Genomic DNA, 23,951 nt, shown 5'->3' with positions numbered 1-23,951 from the left:
CTTTATTTTCGTTTCCCTCCCAAAATAACACAAACTGAATAATCATAAGAAAAGATGACAAATGCGACTATACCTATATAGAACACAGAGGCATGATGATTAATTCATTGTAGAAGGAAGAGAAGCGACACACAAAATTAGGTCTTCTCGTTTATTAGTATAGATACTCTAACTTTAATTTCTTTTACAGTACTTTGTATATCCCCATCCCTGTTTCACATGAATTATTGTCAGCTTATTCGAAAATGAGCATGTTTTCTGGCCCGTTTGAAATAAATGCAATTCATCTAATGTTTGAATGTAAATTACACAATCATGTAATTATAAACATTTAGCATGTTTTAAAAACAGGAAGAAATGTTTATAAGAGCAACACACGGACAAGAAATCAATTTTTCTTACACTTTTAAAATTCAAATGAAGTAAAACAAGAAATCAATCTGGTTGACGCAACAATGACAATCTGTTACACAGAATAATAGTGGTGCATTTCTTTCCAGTGGGTCTCAATCAACACTGATTTACAGAAATCTTGGTAAGAATTTAGTCTTAGATGCTTGATTTTTTTATTAGTTGTTATTGGCTTTGAACAAGCTGTCAGTAACTGCGTGTAGTGGCGGATACAGAGGGGGGCATGAGGGCGTACACCCCCCTTTTTGCTTGGACTTAGACTAGACTTCGTAAACTTTGCCATTTCCCGTGTATTTAATTTTTATGAGACAATTCTTTTTATATACAGATTTTTTTTCGCCAGTATTTACTAATTATTTCAAAAGTAAAACTACTATATACTGAACTCCGAGGAAAGTTCAAAACGGAAAGTCCCTAATCAAATGGCAAATTCAAATGATAAAACACATCAAACAAATGGACAACAACTGTCATATTCCTGACTTGGTACAGGCATTTTCAAATGTAGAAAACGATGGATTGAACCTGGTTTTATAGCGCTAAACCTCTCACTTACATCGCAGTCGCATCACAGTAGAGTGATTCGGTATGGTTGAGTTGACCAGTTCGTCGAAAAAACGTCACTCAGTCATTTTGAAATTCAAATTACAGGAACACATTTGCAATTCTGAGCATGAAAAATCATGACACCTTCAAAGCGACAAAGGCGTGAGCAAGAACGTATTGACTTCTATTTCACAATTCAACCAAAAAAAGTTATACTCTATTATAATCTTATGAAAAAAGTTCCACATTAATATTATTTACCTACGAAACGCCCGCGCCTATCTTAAAATAACATAGCTGAATAATTATCCCAAGTCAGTATAAGTTCTGGATAGATTTAAAGTGCAAGGTTCGAGCCGTTCGAGCCATTGTTTGAGGAGGCAATCTGAGATATGAGAGTCTGGCCGTATTTAGATTGAAAACAATAATCTTGTCCACGTTTTGGCTAATAGAAACGAAAATTTCCAACAGAATAACATAGCATTAAATGAACATAATGAATAAAAAACGGGCGTATTTTTTTCGGGACGGGGGTTTGCATGAACTGATATATCGAATACGTTTATCAAGATCAGACTGCAACCTGCCTGCTGGTGTGGCCTTTATGTCTCCATTTGTCGACCGTCATTCATAAATTCGTTGTCATTTCAGACTCATTCTTAGCCTTTGATTAATTTTCAATTGTGTTGGGTAAAACATATCAACCAAACATTTGTATAAAATTTGCTTGTTTGTCTTTTTTAACTCGTGTCGCTCGTATTGTAAAATTCATCGAATAGCGCGGCGTGTATCTTGTTTACAACAAGAAATCTGTGAGTTTATGGTAACTTAACATACAACAAGCGAGAATTTTCCATGTCTATTTTTTACTGACAAGTCCATCATCAAATATATCAGTTCATAGCTTTTGACCCATACTATAATCTTATGATAGCCAATTTATGGGGAGAATACAACATCAAAAATGTCCAACTCTTACATTTAACATTAACTATTAAATATACATGCCCCACGTCAAGAACCGTTTAAAAAGTGCATTTTACACTTATTTTATGTTTTTTAGGCCAAAAAAGGTCCCAAAATTTGTTTTTAAAAATTTAAAAACCTTCGCCCCACTTTGCAAAATCCTGGATCCGCCCCTGTATTCTATATGTAGTATATCAAAACTGTCCATACAAAAACCCTATATTCACTGGGAAAAGACATCGTGTAGCAGGAAATAAGCAGAATGGGGTGCAAGTTTGGGACATTAATACTAAACTTAGTCTTGTACGGTAAGACTAGATATCCCCTATTTTGAAAATTATCACACCATTCGGACCAATTAAATTTTTTTTCAAAGTAGCGAAAAGGAAATGAACCACATAAATTAATACTAGTCATAAATTCTCCGCTTCTGTCAGTCAGTCATATAGATGACACTAAACTATAATACATTTAAATTTTTAACCTTCTTTACGGCGGGACAATAATTTAATATTCATACAACAGTTTTTAGACTATAACAAATGAAAAATAAACAAAAATGATGTTTCACGATCATTAATCCATCGCTACATTTTGTATTCTGACGTGTTTGTTTTTTTCTGATCATGGTGTTTTCTTTCACGTCCGCAATTTTGTTGAAAGTTTATGTATAAATAGTTTATGGTTTAAAGAGTTATACATGGAATATTATCCTAATAAAAGAACATTCAGTGGATCCTTAAAAGAATTTTCTTACTAGTATTGATTCGTATGGTTGTCTCCTCAAAGGAAATTGTTCTATTTATATATATATATATCACCACATCTTCCTATATCTAAAAAATAACCGAATAAAAAATAAAAATGTACCCTGAAAGTAGCATTTCAAATATAGAATAGAACTGTTCTGAATTTTATTTCACCCATAAAACTTGAAGGTCGAGAACGAGATTATATCGATCATCTCTATATCATACTACTACTATATACCTACTAAAAAAGTAGGAGGGGTCCTGATTCCGAAGTCCCGGACTTTAAAAAATGAAATACAGAGGTCCCGAATTTAAAGTAATTTAAAATAAATCCCACCATCCCGAAATTCGAAAAAAGCATTCCCGGATCCCGAAAAGATTAATTCCGAAATCCCGTATTTAAAAATACCCGTTCCCGGAGTTCCGATCCCGGTCCTCCCCCTCCCTCATTTGTGTGGATGAACTAAATAACAAAACAAACATTTACGAGTCATGTCTCAGCCTGTGTGCGATTTGTTTTTTGTTTTTTTGTTGTGTTTTCTTTTTTCTTTTTTTTTGGGGGGGGGGGGATTATTTTGGTAGGCATATTAAATATTTATTTGTACATCTGTTTTTAAGTTATATCTCAATCTCCGTATGTTTGGTTTCCTTGTAAATGTTTTACACGATGTATCTTCTGGAAAATACACCGTGCTTCAAAGACCGTGCAATGTCTTGAGAGAAAGCGAAAATCAGAGAGAGAAGGACATTAATTTATTGTCACATATAATAAGATCTCGAAGGGTGTTGCAGAATAACGGATACTGTCGAATGTAAAAATTGAACAAAAAAGTTTGCAAAATTATAAAGAATAACAACAGAAAATAAAATAATAATTTAATACAACAGTGTAGACACAGACAAGAACCATGTACAGAATTAAGAAATCTTTTAATGATAGAAGAATTTTACAAAATTGTTTATTGAGGATTTTACAGAATAAGCGTTATATTTAAAGATAAAGAACCTTTAGGTTCACACTTCATATGAACCCTTAAAAACTCGTTGGATTATCTCGTTGTGGCTGGTCAGTAATAAATAAAAAATTCACTGGTCAATTCAAAGGTTGTCTTAAGTGATGCAATATATTCTTATTTTCCTGTTCCCCTTGTGTAACTTCCAGTTTTATTGAAGTTTACATCGATCAAAGCCTTAGTTTAATTTAGTTTCCTGTTATTACTACCCCCCTTTTTTTGTCGCATGTTGTGTATCATGTACTGATTCTATATATACTTCGAGCATACACATGTACACTTATGGAAAAATAACTATTTACTTATAAACTTTTTAAAACGTTTTTGTAGACTTGTATACAATAAATTTTATGCAGTACAAAAAAAAATATTTACAAAGATGTCAGTTTGTCTGCGTGTTTTAATTGTTAACTTGCAGATGTATAAATAACCGCACGACACTCTTTCAATAATTTGTAGAATCGTTGATATAATGTTTGTTTATATATGCGATGTTAAGCAGAAGTATATGGACAGAACTCGATCTGTCGTGATATAGTACCAAAAAAACGAGCTATTACATGTTCCGCTGCTAAAGTAACCGTTGTTTTCAAAAATTTGCCAAATCATATATCGGAACGGAGAAAAAATGCAAACAGATGATCTACACGATAGTCTAAGAGATTTACGAATTGGTTACCCAAAAAAGTGACAAAATTCAACAATCTCCCATTAGAGCAAATATTAATAAAGATCACAACCCTGACCACATGCACACCTTCAATATATGTACAAACAGACAACAAAGTGAAAACGTTCTAGGATTCAAACTGTAGATGGTATGCGGATTAACTATAATAGGGGAAGGACGCCTGACAGAGGGACAGGGGTAACACCCCCCCCCCCCCCCAACTTTCAGTTGCGGGGGCATAACAAATTATAGTTTCAATTACATCTTTTATTGCGTCAACTTGTAGATTGTAGACAGTAAACCTGATGATTTCTATTTTTATGTTTTTACTATTTTTGCGTTCATGTACTTACAATGTATTTTTGTTTGAATTAGTAATTGTTTTAGACATGTGTATTGATAATGAACATACATGTATCATATTTTTTATAACGTATAATTTCTTTTTAAAATGTTCCATAAAAGAGGGTCTGATTGAGGTTAACGGAATACAGAATAATGGGCAAAAATTGCAGAATAAAAGGCAAAAAAAAAAAAAAGAAAAAAGAAAAAGAGCATAATGGGGTGCCTAACTATAAAGAATAAAGAATATCGGAAATACAAAATAAAAATTAATGATAATTATCCAGATAAAAAGAATCTATCAATACGAAACACATAATAATCGTGCATAATCAACACGAAGAACGTTGGAAATAATTAGCATGATAACTGGACGTTATGTATTAAAAATAACGACGTCACGAATTTTGATGGTTTTTTTTTTGCCAAACTGTTGAGTTTGCGTCGCTTCTAAGTCGGTGACCATATTTTTTTTTAACATCATCTAATTCGTAAGACAAAGAGGAAGAAAATGTTAATTTAAAAAAAAATTCTATGGAGCGGTTTAAGTGATTTATACCGGAAACAGAAAATTGTAGAAGAAAAATACAGATTCCCACTATATATTCAATGTAATTTAGTACCCTCTCGGACCATTTTAAAAATGATTTTTTCTCGAAAACGAAGTCGGTGATATATACTTTTTTTTACATTTTCTGATGTATATTTTCAATATCTAATCGAGTTCTAAATTTAAAAAAAATCTATGGACTAGTTCATTTACTGATCCTTGACCTTAAAATTGAAATAACTTTTTTAGCTCATCGGTGAACTATATTTTTTATTGCTGTTTTCGTATAAGCTGTACATAAACTATTTTTTGTATTTCTATATTACCGCTATTTCTCCTATTAGTTCAACAGAAAAAAGGACATTAACAAAAATGTATGCTTCTTTTGAAGGCAGATTGTGAGCGTAAATGAACGGTGACCCCATTTTTCATTTCATGTTTCTATTAAGTATAAGATAAAGTTCATTTATACAAAAATATAGAGAAATCCTATATCAAATAAAAAAAAATGATTTAGACCCCCGAGCCCCCTTAAGTAAGAGATAAAATAATTTATGATATTTTGTGGACAATGTTTATCTTAAATAAGTGTTTAAAACCACATGATAAATGTAACTATTTTTTTGTAAATTCTGTGAAAACATAACTGTATTTTAGAATATCCAAATAAAGGAAATCTGATTTGGACTAATTTTGTGCTAAATTGGATTTATTGCGACTTTCTGAAAATTTATACTTGTCAAGACAGCCGAATTAGCTGCAGATTAATTATACTTCGTTTAAATGGACATTTCTTCAAACATTTATACAGTAGAAAAACAAATTTGGGGGAAAAGGGGGGGGGAGGGAGTAAAAGATTGGATTTGTTTCTGTCTATTCAACATTATTAATTTAGGTACAAACATGTCTCCTCGGTTCATCTTTTTATAAGCATATCCAATTTATCTTCACTCAATAAACTTTCAGTAATAATTTTTCATACACAAACGAAAGTAAAACTGTAGAAGATGTAGGTTATACGTCAATACGACAGCAATCAAACGACAAAACAACTTATGATGATTAGCGGAAAATATATACTTTTCAATAATAGACAATAATAATCAAAACCAAGGAGTAAACAAATGAGTAAACAAAGACTCACAAAACCAAAGGACATTTACATCAACAGATATAGGTGTCTACATAATTGTCAAATTCTTAATCGTCACTAACTTTTTGATCACATTTTACAGAAATGATAAAAAAAAATCTACCATTAATTCGCAGTTCTTTAAATAATGTAACAATTTAAGGAAGAAGCCTAAATATAAAAAAATAAATTATCTAAAATTACCAACCTTTTACTAAATAAAAGCGTTTCCCCTTTCTTAATCATAAAAAAACTTACCTAGGAGCCGTGGATTGCGGAATATCATCCACATATTTCCATTGAAACGTTCACGTAACACTGCATGAAAAGACATCTTTTGGTCAACTTTTGTACAGCACAAAATATTATTAAAAGATAATCCGTATCCCAAGATCATATTTTGTTACCTTTTGTCATAGGAAAGGCAACCTTCAGCCTTTTGTTTTAAAAAAATGTGAACAAAAGATGATATGTGACATTTTGTTCCTTTTAAAAGATGGACCACATATCATCTGTGATATTTTGTTCATATTGAAAGGTAGACGACAGACCATATGTGACATTTTGTTGTTATGAAAAGGTTTATGACAGATCATCATTGACATTTTGTCCGTATGGAAAGATGAACGACAGATCAAGTGGACATTTTGTTAGTACTAAAAGGTGAAATACAGGTCATCTGTGACCTTTTGTTCATACTGAAAAGTGAACAACAGGTTATTAAAACATTTTGTTAATATTTTTACCATATGAGGTCACTGATGTACTGTGTATGTATGTAAATCTCACTAGCTATAGATATTTGTTTCAAGAACAAAAAAGTAAAAATCATTTACTTCGAGTATCTACAATGTAACATATGATGTTTTATATCAGGAAACGTCAATTACTAATACTTGTGTACAGTGTATTTAATATAAACTGTGGAGAGCATGTGACATCGCACTAACAATGGAATTCTATGAACTCTATAGAAGGTATGGTATAATTATACAACACTGCATGGTCTTCAACAAAGAGCAAAATCCATAGCAAGCTGTTCATTGAACTGGCATGACAACATGTGAAAAAATTTCAAGACAGAAAAAATCGAAAGGCCTGATCAACTTTATTCCAATTCAGCAATAGCAATTGAGCTAATATTATAAATTTCAACATCTCACTGTTAAGCTTTAATAGCATCTTCGAAGATTTTTAACATAGATCTTATAAATGAAACATACTGAATAATATAAAAACAAACACATTGTATAATGTACTATAAAATTTATTAAGTATAAAAAAGTTTGCATATTAAGAACATATTGGTATTAAAGACCACAAAATTAAATGAACAAAAACTTTCATATCAATTATTCTTCTTAGTTTAAGACAGCTTGCTTAACAAAATGTATTGTGTCCTTTTTATTGTGTAAAGTGTTATATAAACCAACTAGATCTTCAAAATGAATAACAAGCAACAATATTAATTACATTCATTAAATTTAAATACAATAATGTTCAGCAAAAATATAATAATGTACAGCAAATGTGCGCTTACACTTTTGCGACATGTAAAAAAAATTATCCTAGATTCTCATTGTCTTGATAAAATGTACACGATTCAAAAAATTACATATACAAATCTATATTGAAAAAAACTTTTATACTTGTGCATGCAATACAATTTTCATGGTAGAGGGGTCTAAATACAGCACAAACAACATTTTCCTAAGACCAAAAAAGTTCAAAAGTATACTTTAACATAACTCATTTGTCTACATATATAATACCCTTTTATACTTTTTTCTCTGATAATATTATAAGTACTAATAATACTTTGCTTTCATTGAAAAAAAAGGATCTATAAAATAAAACGTTCCCTTGGAGAAACTACTATTACATTTCTGTGTCCAACTTTTACTTTTGCATGTACAAATCGACACTTGATTCTCTGGATAGGAATGAACATTGCAGGTCCATCTCTTACATATAAATCTGATGACCACACTTCTATTGGTTTACCATAACAGTGTCTTACATTGTCTGGTAGTTGTTGGAACCAATTAACTTTGGCTAAATAATGTGGATGTGCAAATCCATCAACAATAATAGAATGCATATAAATTTTTACAATTTGTCCTGGGTGAGGTGTCATATCAGTACAATCAGTATCAATAGCGCCTTCTTCATTACACCAAAACGCCAAAACATATGATGATCTATGACTTCTACTTGTCTTAGATCCTATTAAACTACCATTAACATATAATTCTTTGCATACTTTAACAGATGTACACACAGTGAACTCATCATGGTGATATAATGTTGAATACAATCGATCAAGCCATTTTATCTCATTATCATTTAAAATATCATCCTTAAATTTTGATGCAAAAATATTTGTGGCTACATCATAACGTCCCTCAGTAATGGATGTATATTGAGAGGATAATTCAAGAATACTTGGTACTATTTGAGCAGATATTACACCCAATGTACCTCTCTCTCTTGTTGTATTTGTCAAGTCATTAAATACTGTTTGAAAATGTTTGTCCATTTTCATATCCTCTTCCCTGACCAAAGACTCTTTCAAAAATCTTTTCATTAACTGTACTTCAATGTTCTTTTTATTGGTTTTGTATGAACCCAGTATGCCATTTTCTCTCTCAAAACTAAACAACCAAAATGAATACACAGGTCCAAAATCTAAAATACAGTCATACAAATGTCCATGCAAATGCATATTAGGAGTTACAAAATCTTGTCCATACAATTGTTCAAATTTCTTACAAAATTCTAACAATAGCCTATCAGCAACTTTAGCATTGTTAACAGTAATAAAAATTGAACATAATCTTCTACAAGCCAAAACGAATTTTCTCCAACAATCAAGATGTTCAGATGGTAATAAATCATACAGAGCATAAATTGAAAATAACAAAGTCCAATTCTTGTATTGATCCGCATTAAACGAACCAAAGGATGAAGAAAATTTTTTGGGTAGTCTCCCTACATCAGATGGACACTGAAAAGGTTCTAATCTCTCTTGTATTGTCCTAAAGTCATCATCACACAACAACTTTTTGGTCTTCCATACAGAAATCATATGTTTAGCCGTTCCTAAAAATAAATTATGCATGGGGTCCAGAGCGGTCATTCGAATCGGATCAAAATATACCAATTCAAGAAGCACAGAGTATCTTGTTCCAAAATTTCTTTCTAATGCTTCTTTGTCGCCTTTGCTGGTACAATTTTTCAATAAACAGCATTCTTCCCGATGACTTGCATTATCCCTACTTATCCAACTATCTCTATCAAAACCTCCATAATTTTTTTCTCCAACACCACCAGGAAATTTCTTTTTACATTTGTTACAACCAGCTGTGGCTGAATGTCCAAGAAACCCGCATAACTTTCTGCTGGCAGGGATATCACAACCAACACATATCAGAGCAAGTTTGAAACATTTTAGTATAGTAGGCGATTTGTATGAATACATGAAAAAACCTTCACACCAAGCAATCTTAAGCTCCTCAACAAGAGGTTTTAAAAATGTATTAGTCTTTGGTTCAACCCTCATATCAGGTATAACTCCAATAAGTAACATATTTTCCCTCCTAAATCTTTGAATTCTAGGAAGGTTACAAAAAGCTAAGTATATGGCACCAACTGAATATATAGAGTGTTCATATGGTTGAAACCAGTCTACATTTAAAATACAACCATAATTTCCCTCATTTGTAAAAAATTCATGCTTAATGCCATTAAATTCATGCCATATTCTACCATCATAGATATCATACATAATACCTTCTTTTGTTTCTCTTGTACGCCATTGTTCACATAAATCTTCAAAATTATTTCTCTTTACAAAGAAACTTAAGCTTGATTTAATTGATTTATAACAATAAATCTTATATGGAACAAGAATTTTTGAAGAACTATTATTAATTTCCTTCAAGAGGGGTTCATTGCATCTTTTTCTAAGATGTGGAAGGCGGTGGTTAGGAAACTCTACATATGAGCATGTATTTGAAAAACGTAAACCTTCAACTACATGAAAACAATCATCAAAGTCATACAAAGAATAACATTTAGTACAAACTACATACTGCTTAAAATCCAACATATTACTCTTTAAAAGTTTTGATAACTGGTACATATTTCCAGGAAAACTACTTTCAATCTTAGAAAATACTTCTGAATTTGTAGATAACAGTTTAAAAAATGCAGATAAAATGTTCAACAGTAAGGTTACAGCAGCATCAGAAATATAATGAATACATTGCCATAAAACTAAAACTTTACAAAACCAATATGTTTGCTGTTTTATTTTTAAATCAAATTCTGATTCTTTATTATGATTTTCTTCTGAGCAAATATCACTATCAGAATTATGGTCAGATAAGTCTGAAAAATCATCATTGTCTGAATTTGCATCAAAATATGCCTGAATATCTTCTATTTCTAAATTATTATGAGATTTTGATAAAACATCATTCCAATTCCTTATTTGACCTAAATCAAACTCGACTTCTTCATCACTTATGTCATTTGGATTTAAACACTGAATACTAGTATGGTCTGTATTTGTGGCATCATCAGTCAATGCATTTGTATCACAGAATCTTACATTGCATTCTAATAAATGTCTACGAGCATGTCTGTCAGAAAAGACAGCATTACATTTTGGACATGCCTTCCGAGGTCGTTTTGCATTTGATGCCATTCTATATATATACTTGAAAAGTGACCAAAATAACTTGCACAGATTTGTTGGTGATAAGACAACTGTTGAACTAGGAGTAGTGGCTTCACGTCTTTGGGTATATGCTTTCTCAAAAGAAGTAGCGGCTTCACAGCTTGGTGTGCACGCTTTCTCCTAGGGAGTTGCAGTTTCTCAATCCGTGTGCACACTTTCTCCTAAGTAGCTCATACACCAATAATCTAACCAAGTAATTGAAAATAAAAATTTTAAGCTAGAGCATTTTATAGCAGATTAAATTCAAAAGTAGTAAATTAACATTCAATCTAATCGATGAAAATTTATCTAAATTATTTATAGACCTTTAAGGTAAAAATATGTTTTTTTAAATGTTGGTATTAAGTTAAAACCAAAAATAAATCATATATATAACATAAATTAATTGTACAAGTGACTTATCAATATAACAACAATATCAATTATGTGAATGCAAACTTAAATTCAATACACTATTTTTCTTTAGCAAGTTGGCCGCAAGCCTGTGACCTCTCCGGTATTGTACCATGTTGGAAAATAGAGGATCTTTCTTCAAGTCTTCATAAAAATTGTTTGATTGTTTCCTTATTTTACATGGAATAGGTGTTTCTTCTGTGACTATTTCTGTTTCTGTTATACTGTTGGCCAGTTCCTGTTGTAGCTTGTTTTGTGCACATGTTTCTTTATACCTAAAGTGAAACAAAAAACCAAAATGATCTAAATGCCACTACATGTCAGGGCTGCTCCAGCAAATACCATGACGCTCCTTTTTTTTTGCAAGAAAATCAAATTGTTTAAATTTTGGCATTTCCTAATGGGTTCAGTATGGACTTATCACATTTTTATTCAAGACAGCATGGCGTACAATGAGTCACAAAGAGGATAAATCAAATAATATCACTAACTAGCAGAACTTTCTTGAAAAATGGCACAATGATTCATACAGATTAATGTATTAAAGTTATTGTCTGGAAACCAAAATTTGTCTCCGGAAGACAATGTCAACATCATCATAGCATTATATGAAACAAACAAAATATTGCAGTCTTATAAATATATTTAGTTATGGTGGTCTTTTTTGGAGTCGTCTTTTGTAATTTGAGTTTTTCAATTTGTATAAGACCACATTTTAATGTGTATAAGATCACAAGGTCATGTCTAGTTGATTTGGGTGACAATTTGAAATATTCCTGATTCCCCTCTGATTTTTAAAAGGATATAAATAGAATGCTGAAGAAAGTGTATATTATAAGTGTGTTTATCATGTTTATGTCTAGAAAAAAATCAAAAGACATTAAGCCTACCTTTGCCTTTTTTCTCTGCGTCGCTTTCTACTTTTTGCTTTAACCTTTTCTTTACTTATCTTTGTACGCTCCTTTGAAAAGAAAAATTGAAGAAAAATATAAATATTGCTCTTACTTAAAAAGAAACAAAAGAGAAGGTAATATGATAATACAGTTAACTCTCGTTGTCTAGAATTCAGTAGACTCGAAATTTGGATGAGTTTAAGTTTTCACTTGGTCCCGAACTTTGTTCCATATAATTTATAAATGTATGTAATTCGACTCCAGATGAGTCGAAATTGGATGAGTCGAACTAAATTTACAATCCCAAGGTTAACAAAAGCATTCAAAATTCATTATTTATCTCAAACTAATACACATATGTCAAAACATGACCTTCAGCAATTATTTAAATGGATTTAAGAGGTAATCTAACGATACACATGTAATTAATTTTTTAGACACTGACCACTCTATTGATTTGTGATATGCTATTTCCATGAGTGTTTACCCATGATTAACTTTTATAGAATTTTCCTAAATAATTAGTGATACATTTTTAATGTTCTTGGAAAAGTATTTAAAATGTATTTCAACACAATTAATTGTGATTTAAACTAATGAGCTTGGGTGTGTATAAAATAAGGATTATGACTTCCGTTGATGATCACATAAAAACTTCTCAATTGGTGTCTTTAATCTTGTTGTGTTTTCTTTTAAAAAGAGAGAGTGTATCCACGAAACCCACGAAAATTGGTATCCAAGAAATAATAATGAATCCTCAGTATCTCAACTTTGTTTTGCATGACTTAATAAAAAATGAGAAAGTGTCCCCATAGACACTGATGAAGCCCCTGGTTGCTGCCAAGCATACAACATTCATCATTAAGGGGCAAACCTAAAGAATGGTTAAAGTGAACGCCACCAAAATTAGATCTGTATTTTGTGGAAATAAGCATTATGTATATGTTTGATAATATTTGATTGTGAAAAAAAGGATAAAAGAGTACGGAAACTAAAGATTTTGCAATTTCTCTATTTACATTTGTATAAAGGGGCATTACTCTAAACCAATTAAAGTGCCAAACTTCTATCTTGATCTGTGTTTTGTGGTAATAATCATTTTGTATAAATTTGATAACATTTGGTTGAGGCTAATTGAGAAACATTTTGTAAGTTTCATTTATAAAGGGGCAAAACGTACAGATGGACAAGGTTAAAACCTCCTGGCCTCTCCACTTCATCGGAGGCATAAAAATTCAAAGGAGAGAGAGGCGCATGCTATATATGTGTAAAAAAAGTTCTGGCTAGTTTGGTAGTTTTTATGGCTTACTGTGATTTCAGGACAATGTTTCTTGCATTTTGACTTCTGGTCAGGATAACATGTTGCTGTTTTACAATGCTCAAAACGAAAGGATCTATCTACTATAGTAAACACATCTCCATGATTGAGCTTCCCAGGTTTTGTAATTACTTGATTGTTTACTTTCAGAGGATAATCTGTACTGAAATTTGTAATCTTTGCCTACAAAATTATACAAAAGAAAACATATTTTAAGTGTGATAATTCTTTCCTTCACAAAATATGAAATCAATACATGGAATATATATTGGTCATTCGTGTACATGTCAGTATGTCTTTTTTTCTCAGCTGATTTTTTTGTTTTACGTCAGCCCTATATCATGTGTATGTATTCACAGTGGTGTAGCTTTTTCTTTCTATATTGAAGACCATATGGTGACCTTTCATTTTTTAAAGGTGTTTTTTGTGTCATTGCGACATATAGTTTCTTTTTCACATGTTCATATACAATGTATTAAATGAGGTTAAATTTCAAAACTCAAGTATCACAAGCAGTATTCTGTAGTCTCTCATTTAAACAAAAAAGATGTCATTTATCATCATGATCTTTTTCACCAAGTGTCCGAACAATATGAATATAACATGCATATATATATGAAGTGTGTACAATGAAAGTCATTTAAGTGGCCTATAGTTGAGAACTATGTGTGTTTTGAAATATCCAATCATCTGGTCAGGAAGTACATATATACATGTATGTAGTATTTATTCATATCTATTTAATATTAAACATGATTGTTCCTAATTATGAGCTGGCATTTCTGATGATGAAAAATTTACAAAATATCTTTTTTATTTTCCTTCTTTCATGATTTCCAATTTGATAATCTTCAAATTATAAGACTGCAGTCTTATGTTTAAATATTTATTATGTACAAATTTATATGGGTCAAGTCTCAAAATCTGAACACAATATATATAAAAAAGAAGACTGTGTGGTATGATTGCCAATGAGACAACTATCCACAAAAAACCAAAATGACACAAACATTAACAACTATAGGTCACTGCATAACCTTCAACAATGAGCAAAGCCCATACCGCATAGTCAGCTATAAAAGGCCCTGATAGACAATGTAAAACTATTTAAACGAGAAAACTAACGGCCTTATTTAAGTAAAAAAAATGAACGAAAAAAAAATATGTAACACATAAACAAACAATAACCACTGAATTACAGGCTTTTTTATTGTTAAATAAAAAAAAAACAATGGGATGATATATTTTGACAGGATGCATGCTATGTACAAAGTCAGAAATACGACATTTGTTTCAATTCTTTTGCTGTGTTTGAGCTTCTGATATTGTCTTTTGATAAGAGACTTTCCGATATGAATTTTCCTTAGAGTTATTTTTTTTATATTTTACTTTTTTCTAGTAATTGACTTCAGCTAAACTATTTAGTTTGGACTTTAATAGCATGCATAACATTGAAACTAAAACTAGTTTGGCATTATATATTCAGCAAGAACATGTATGATATATCATGTATATTAAAACTTATATATATATGATTCAATAATTACCTCTCCATTATCTAAGATCCAAATTCCGCAATGTTTGTTGGACACATTTGTATGATTGATAATTATGTCACAATCTTTGTCTCTGCAAACAAAGATATATCTACATGTAATTAAGTCATGCTTGTCCATGACAAGTTATAAAAAATATTTATATTCATATAAAAGAAAATGCATATATGCTCCCAGTTGAACATGCCTTAATTAATAAACCTTATCTTGTTTTTCTTTTTTAAATTGCTTGATGATTTAAGATGAATGATCATTTAGTCAAACAATAAAGTTCTGTTTCTAACTTTTACCTACCCATAATTTCTATGCTTCCCCCAACAGATTTCATGAATATTTTTTTTCATACTCACAATCAGGAAACAACTACTTTAAACTCTTGTGTCACCTAATGTCTATAACACTTTTTTTTTTTAATGTTTCCCAAATTAAAAAGCAATCCTTACAAGTTACATCACTAAAACTAACTTATAAATGAAATGCTTAGAAATGAAGTCATGCATCAATAATTAACATTTAATTTACATTGACCATGTAGACAATGAAACTAATTTTTTGAATAAAACCAGTCAAGGGGTCATTCAAGCCTTGAGCACTTTACAATATTCAAAGATTGTAAGAGAACGATAATCCCTCTCTTTATGATAACTAATGCTCCTACTTATTCATGAAGAAAGGGATTATCATTCTCTTTCATATACATATAAATATGTTTGAATTAATTGATCTTGTCAGCTTAAAGCTTACATCAGCATGACCAGGGCCCAAGGGACATACAAATTAATTTAATAAAGATTTTTATATTCTCACCTACCTTCCAAGCAAACAGTTTCTAACAGTTAAAGGAAACTTGGCTCCATCAATACCACTTCTTTCAATAACTATTATTCCTCCAAGCATTCTGAAATGAAAGTAATGCATTTCATAAATATAAAATCTATCGTTGCCCAGTATTCCATGCATTCATAAACCCCAGCATGAATTAAAATCAGCATGCACGTACAAATATAAGAATGAATTTTAAACAGACAAATTTTCTGGAGGTTCATCATAAAAATAAATTCAATCATTTCAACATATGTACATTGTATATGGACCATAATTTGGTATTCCGCCTTTGGTTTCTTTTTGTATCCTTTTTTATAAGTTCTAAAACTTTAAGTTTTATTCTGTGGGTTGTGTTGGTGTTAGAATAGTATGAATGGAACAATTGAGTTTTTTGAGAAAAAATTAATACGTTTTGATTCACCGTTTACGTGACAGGAAACCAAGCAGGAAACCAATCTTTATTTTCTTTATTTTGCACAATATATTTCAAAAGATATAAATGTACACCATTACTAGTGTTACTTGCTTCATGTTAAAGTCATAAGAAACGAGTGACCGGTGAAAAATAATGTTCTTCCAATTCTTGAACTAATGCATACTAACACAATAAATTTAGTCTTCTGTGCACGAATTTATTATTTTTTTCGTGTAAATTTTGTATAATCGTCATTTATTTTTCAATCGGTCAGTGTTGTTGTGAAAATATGGCAGGTAATTAAAGTTCGTGTTTTGAAGCCGAAGTTTAACGGTGGTCACCTGTTTGTCAACAATCAACAAATAATAAACAAAAAAGCATGGAAAGAGAGCACATGTTTAACATGTAAATTCAGATAATAGTTTATTTTAAGGACATCCATGTGTATTGTGATCACCGGATTTTTACGAGATGGGTCACACTGAGGTCACTTTGCATACGGAAAATATGTCGGGGGAATAGCTTGCTGGAAGGAAGCAATTAAAATGAAGTAAACTTCTTCTAAATATGAATAAATTAAAGAATTTTCTTCAGAAAAAAGTATATGTACATAAGTTTAATAATGAAAACTATCCATTAAGTTATAAAAAAACATATGCATTATTTTTTTTATTTGAGGTTTCTTATGACTTTAATATTTAAAATCTATTTTCAATGTTAAATTAAAGTTTTTTTTAAACGCGACAGGAAACCATAAGAAACCAAAAGCATTTTTTCAGTTTTATTTTATTGCAAAATCTGCTTAAAATGATCTGAACAGTATACTTTTTCTTAAAATCAATCTTAAATATTTAGTAACAGTTTTATAAAACTCCTAAATATGTGCTTGTTTTGAAACAATTAGTACAATTTATTTGGAAATTTCCATATTTTCTTCATTGATACAGGATACCATAATCATTGTATCATGATGTTATAGCCACAAAAATATATCTATAATACTAAAATTACGAGGTCCAATTTGTCAGCCGTCATCACCTAAAAACGACGAATCACAGAATTCAACTTTATATATAACTAATATAGTACAAAGGTGTAGATTAAAAATTACACCACTCCAGGCCCTTTTGTTTTCCACGTAATTAATATTGCCAATAATTAAGAAGTTCCGGGTCGAGTCCGCTTCCGATACCAATAGTATATTCACCTGTAACCTATTACCTTATCTGTACGTTCCGCATCTGACAGGCGCACCACCAACCGTTGTATTCAGGATTAATATGCTATATACACGGGTCATAACCACAGGGTTGACACTACTAAATTGTCAAATTGTTACCTATTGTAGTATTTTAATCAGTAAGACTTTCTAAGATAACAATACAAATACTAAAAATCTGGACTAAAAATAAGGCGTATAGGTACAGTTTTCAATTTGTTAGTGGGCATGACGTAAAACAGCGAAGCAAAGAATTCAACTTTATTTATAACTTATATAGGACAATGCTGTTGATTAAAAAATACTCCATTCCAGGACATTTTGTTTTCCAAATAATTAATATTATTGTTTCAGTTCGACGGGTTCAAACAGAAAGACTTGAAAGCAGAGAAAAACTGTGTATCTTATAATCGGCATGACTTTATCAGATGACAATACTAATACTAAAATAAGGCTTGCGCATAGTTATATACTTTAATTCAGTCACGGACCCGTGATATCACGGGTGTGTTCTAGTTTATATTTAATTTTGAAATTCCAGTTATATACAATTTATTCCAAATCATAGGTTGAGCCTGGGCCCCCTTTTGTGGGAAAAATTTAGTTGATTATGAAGCATGACTGGAGCATGCCCCCTTAAGAAAAGTTAAGCACCCTATAACTAGTACAAAATATTTAAAAATAAATATTCTTTAGAACTAAAATTAAGAAACACAAATAATAGCTATAGCATCACTGTGCCATCACAACAATCATGACAATCTATAAAAAAAAAATCCTTTTGGATCTCATTACATGACAGTTTACCATGATGCTACTACATACATACAAACCTGGGGATATTAAATGAACCTTTAACTTTTTAAAAACTTGAAATTATTACTGTACAGGCATGTACTGATGTAGCTACAAATATTAATACAATTAACAATTACATACATGTTCAAAATCTTCTTGCATAGTTGATTTCAAATCAGATCAGCATAATAAAGCCGCTTTGTCTTTGAGCATGTGCCGGATTCCATATAAGTACATCAGCAACTTACATCCAATCGGCAGCTGTATTTTCTTATCTTTTCTCAGTCTTCGCGCTTCTTTCAAAGAACGGCATCGGTCAACGAGAACATCGCCATTCAATCTTCAAGTCGCAGTATTCTAGCTATAGTCTATAACTTATATCAACGTTCCATTTCCGTAGTATTATCATGTCTAGTGAAGAATCGGACATATCAGACGACGAAATTCAAGCAACCAGCTCAAGGTCTTCAAGTATGAAAAGATTGAGATTGACTGCCGATGAACTTGTCCGCCATCTAGAAGACGACGACTCTGATATCCACCAAACAACTCGTGTGGATTCTGACGATGAAAGTGATTCAAGACACCAGGTATTATTCTAAATAAATCTTTATCCAAAACTAAAACGGCCAAATATAATTCCAGGGAAATGAAATACTCAAATAGTCCGCCATTTTTTTTTACATGAAATGGGAGATAATCAAACAGTTTAATCAAAAACCAAAAGACCAGTTAAGAAAACATGAATACAAGCCTTTATAAAAATAGGATGAAATATATATATACAATCCGTTCAATCTTTTGAGGAAGAAACACAGGGGGGCAGGGGCTATGTTTTTTTTTCCGCCTTCAGTGAAGAACAATCTGGGTTTTTTTTAGCGACAAACCGAAAACATTTTTTTACTTTCAATTTTAGCATTACATATAGTGGTAGCTGAGGGTGAAACAAACAATTTTTTTTTTATCTCAGGGTCCAAAACAAATTATTTTTTTCACCAAAACCTGGAAACAAATTCTTTATTTTCCAAAAAAAACCATAGCCCCCCCCCCCCCCCCGAAAATAAAATGGTTGCTGCCTTATTATACTTGATCACTGGCCTAGGAAAAAACTCAGACCCCCCCCCCCCCCCCCCCAAAAAAAAAATAAATTCTTAGGTTGAGAAACAGAATTTGATTTTATCTTGCCATTTTTACATTATTTAGGTTATATTTGGCCATGCCGATAACATTATTCATAATTCAGAATTTTCATAAGTGGGGGCCTGCTCCAGTCACACTTCAGTGATTCCCTATTTAAGCAACCAATTTGTTTCCCAAAAGGGGGTGCAGGCCCCCTCCCCCTAAATCTGCCTCTGACGGAGTTTGAATGTTTATATATTTTTATACTATATATATAGAAAATGTGTTTTTTACCATTTAGATAGATGCAAGAGATATCTCAGTTTCACCAGTGCCTGCTGAAATAAGAACGCCAATAGCTATTTCAAATAGAACAGAACAAAGAACACCTATTTCTAACAGGAACTCTAGGACACCTAACAACACAAGCTACAGTAGAGCTAACACCAGTACACCTCTGCACCAAAGTTCTCAACTACAAGATGAGAATACAACAACTCCATCAGTACATTCTATGAGTAAGAAAAATCTGTTTGATAAATTTCCACAGTGTACACACATAACTAATTGTAAATACATAGTTCTTTAGATTTCTCTTAATGAAATTAGTATATCTATCAACTTTCAATAATAATATAATAATAGTAGGCAAAGTATAACAAGAAAACAAGAGTGTAAAAGGGAAAACAGACACAAACATGTACACTTGAATTGTTTATTTAATATATTAAAGAACCTGCAAATTATTATTTTTGTGAAATATGTAATAATTAAAACTTATTTTGTTGAACATTTCAGGTACAAGAGATTTACTCATAAAGATTTACGAAAGACAGAATGAAATTTTGATAAGACTAAAAGAGAGGGAAACTGTAGGAGTATCCCAGAAGGTTGATCAAACAGTTATTGTACCTCCTGCTGTTAAGGTATATTTTAACTGAGGACGATTATGAAAATGCCAAAAGAATTATAAAGTTCAAAATGACAAAGGAATTATAAAGTTCAAAATGCCATAAGAATTATAAAGTTCAAAATTATCAGTTAAACACTACCATGACTACAGCATATGTCATCATGCTAAATTTCACAAATGATTGCTTTTTATTTCTAAAAGGTTCCATAATAATTTTTAAACAGCATTTTCAACTTGCTTTTATGTACATATAATGAAATATGCAATTTACCAAACCTATATATATACATATATATGTGTGATTATTTATTTTTATTATTTTTGGTCTCATTACTTTTAATTCACACTTTTGATATTTCTGCAGAATGCTGTGCGACAAGGTTTTAAGAATGGAAAAGACAAAGGCTTGACATGGATCTTTGATGATGGTAAAAGGTATTACAGCATTTTATTTAGACATTTAGGCAGCAACTATTGATTTTCTGGTGAGGGGGGCTATGGGTTTTTTGGAAAAACAAGTTTGTTTCCAGTTTTTGGAGAAAAAAAATAATTTATTTTTGATCCTAAGAAAAAAAAATTGTTTGTTTAATCCTCAGCTGCCACTATATGTAATGCTAAAATTGAAAGAAAAAATTTGTTTTCAACTTGTCGTGATAAAAATAGATTGTTTTTCGCCGCAGGCAAACAAAAATGTTTGTCCAGAAAAAAATCCATAGCCCCCGCCCCCAGAAAATCAAATGGTTGCTGCCTTATACTTTCATATGTACACGTACAACTGCGAAGATTTATTATGGGATAATTACCCACCTGCAGTGGAATAAAACATGATGAAATGAAGGAAGTTTTAATTCACTGTATGGCCTATAACAATAAGCAAAGCTATTACTTGATTGTAAGGGAATGACCATTTAACTTCAAGGAGGGGGGGGGGGGGTTTGATTTTTTCTAAAAATGTATTCTGATTATTTGGTTTTATAATTTTCTCATGTACTCGGTAATACTGAGCTATACTTAAATTCAAGTAATCCCTATTAAAATGTACTATACTTTTCGAAACAGTACATAATGTTTTACTGTAATGCGTATGATTGATACCTTAATCACATCATTTTAATGTTCTCGTTAACAAGTTTTACAGTTTTCATCTTTAAAGCTTTGTTTCAAACTAACAATAACTTTTTATTTATATTCATTTTGTTTTTAGAGTTTGTGATGCCGTAAATGATGGTATGACATCTCACATCAAAAATTTTATGAAAGGTTGGAATCCGACATATGATAACCCAACTGTCCTTAATCGTGAGTATATATTAAAATCTATTTAAATTGAAGTTCACATGCATACGGATTCAGTGAGGTTGAATTATTTACTTGCAAGTGAATCATTCATAATCAATGTTTTTTGTTAGCATATTTTGTCAAATTGAAACATACTGGCTGCTAAAAGCGAACTATTATTTCACTATTCGCATTTCATTAATGATTGAGCAAAACAAATAATTTATTTAATTTTCTAGTTATCTTGTAGCTTGTGCCCCTTTAACATGGTAAATAACCCCCATGACGTCATGTATTAAATAAATTTCATGATATTGTTAAAAGTTTTTTTTTTTAAATATATCTATGATCGATTATTTAAAGAAAAAAAATCTTCAAATTAAAAAAATTTACAAACTTTAACAAAACATAAAAAAATAAATGTAAAAACAAGTAATATAAAATTGAGAATGGAAATAGGGAATGTGTCAAAGCAACAACAACCCGACCATAGAGCAGACAACAGGGTGTTATTGTCCAGGAGACAATATGATATCTATTAAATTCCAACAAATTAAATGATCTTATTATATTTATTATACTGATGATCTTAAAACAAGGTGGAAATTAATAATATAACAATTATAGACAAGATATATCGACCGCGGACTTTGACCTCAGTCAATATACTTCTTTTATGTCTATATATCCTTGTATCGACCTGATGCAAACGCTTTTATTATAAAGTATACAATTCCATATATTGGTATTCTATGATGGGATGTTCAAAGAACTTATGTTTTAATAAAAAAAATATGTACGAGAAGATCTAGATTATTTGATTTATTTCAGATGCTCTCAACAGATACTTCCTTACAAAGAAGCAGGAAAACACTGCCATCCATAAAGACAAGCTTGAGACAGAGAAAAGGAAAAGAGCATCGTATGAAAGGAAGAAAGAAGTATGTTTAAAAGGACATATATAATGTTCTTTTTTTTCTTAAAAATGTGGAGTAAATTTTTCATGAAACAAACTAACAGACAACATAAGCAATCATTATGTAATCAAATAGTTACTGCATTATAGGACAGTAAATGTTCATGCACACTGTATGGTATTCACTAAAATGATCATTTAGAGAGTTAACAAACATGTTCTGTTCTGTATACCTTTGGTTTTGTTAATAGTTTTTAGTTTTCGAACAAAAAATTATTCAACAATTTTTGATGATATTTCCATATGGTATTGTATGTGTTAATTTGACTATGTGGTAGAAAACATATATTTGTTAATTTTTAAACTAACTTTGTATCTTCAAGTACAGTCTTATTAGTTTAATTTCAAAGTTATGAAATGATATTTTCTGTATAAACAAATCAACGAAATTTTATCGGCCAGATTGATGTGATATATATTGTATATTGGTATAAAAAAAAGTTATAACATTTTGGGTATACTTGTCTGTCTGTTAATATGTCTTGTAAATATAACACCTTCAATTTCAAATTGAAAAGTTATGGTACACAGATTTCATTTAAACTTACCAAAAGGTAATAATGTTTTAATGAAGAAAATTTTGGTGTAACACTTACTGGGGGATGTAATTATAGCACACATTCAGGACAAAAAAAGTATCTTTAGCTGAAAGCTATTTTAACCATACAAATGATTTGGAGATCTGTAAAATAAATTTCAATGATTATTTTTACTTTTTTTAGAAAGCCAAGCGCAGGATTACTGCTCTAGAGAAGATGGAGATCAGCGCAGCTAAGAAAGCAAATATAAGAGCTTGTTTAGAAAACAAATACATGTCATCTGATGAAGAATGTGCAGATGGTTTTATAACACATCAACCATCCTGGCAGTCAAAGAGATTCGCAGAATACAAGAGGAAATTAGATAGCAAATTTCTAGATATATGCTCCACAAAGAGCAGAAGACTTTTGTCAAAAAGAACTATTGGTTCAGTATCTGAAAAAGAAAACCCAGACATAAAAGATGAAACTCTTTTATGGGTTATTAAAGAAAATTAGAACATGATACATGTAATTTCAAATAAATACTAAGTGTGAGGACACATATATGCATTGATAGTTGTTTAATTCTTTTGATAAACAT

The 23,951-nt window shown here is 30.9% G+C and overlaps 3 protein-coding genes across 6 annotated transcripts in view; 1 reads left to right on the top strand and 2 right to left on the bottom strand.

Annotated features, from left to right (window-relative positions):
- Nucleotides 1–23,951, bottom strand: part of LOC143048848 (uncharacterized) — a 123,742-nt gene that overhangs the window by 43,694 nt on the left and 56,097 nt on the right. The window lies entirely within an intron of this gene.
- On the bottom strand, nt 7,629–18,898 carry LOC143049762 (uncharacterized). Of its 4 annotated transcripts, none has more exons than XR_012970304.1 (6): nt 18,685–18,824; nt 16,094–16,184; nt 15,278–15,359; nt 13,722–13,913; nt 12,410–12,480; nt 7,629–11,794 (listed from the first exon to the last, which is right to left on the bottom strand). XR_012970304.1 is itself a non-coding variant. In XM_076223479.1 (6 exons), the coding sequence occupies exons 2-6, from the start codon at nt 16,181–16,183 to the stop codon at nt 11,545–11,547; spliced, it is 681 nt and encodes a 226-aa protein (XP_076079594.1). In that variant the 5' UTR covers nt 16,184; nt 18,792–18,898; the 3' UTR covers nt 7,629–11,544. The 4 variants fall into 4 exon arrangements, 3 of the variants coding, with proteins under 3 accessions (XP_076079594.1, XP_076079592.1, XP_076079595.1); XM_076223479.1 differs by having other exon boundaries at nt 16,098–16,184; nt 18,792–18,898; XM_076223477.1 differs by having other exon boundaries at nt 16,098–16,184.
- Nucleotides 18,825–23,920, top strand: LOC143049761 (uncharacterized). The gene is made up of 7 exons (XM_076223476.1): nt 18,825–19,133; nt 19,964–20,180; nt 20,461–20,588; nt 20,940–21,010; nt 21,780–21,874; nt 22,685–22,794; nt 23,552–23,920. The coding sequence occupies exons 1-7, from the start codon at nt 18,951–18,953 to the stop codon at nt 23,864–23,866; spliced, it is 1,119 nt and encodes a 372-aa protein (XP_076079591.1). The 5' UTR covers nt 18,825–18,950; the 3' UTR covers nt 23,867–23,920.

This window comes from Mytilus galloprovincialis, chromosome 10, assembly GCF_965363235.1.
Source record: "Mytilus galloprovincialis chromosome 10, xbMytGall1.hap1.1, whole genome shotgun sequence".
Classification (NCBI taxonomy): domain Eukaryota; kingdom Metazoa; phylum Mollusca; class Bivalvia; order Mytilida; family Mytilidae; genus Mytilus; species Mytilus galloprovincialis.
Note: the sequence above shows the minus strand (reverse complement) of the source record. Positions and strands in the feature narration are given on the sequence as shown.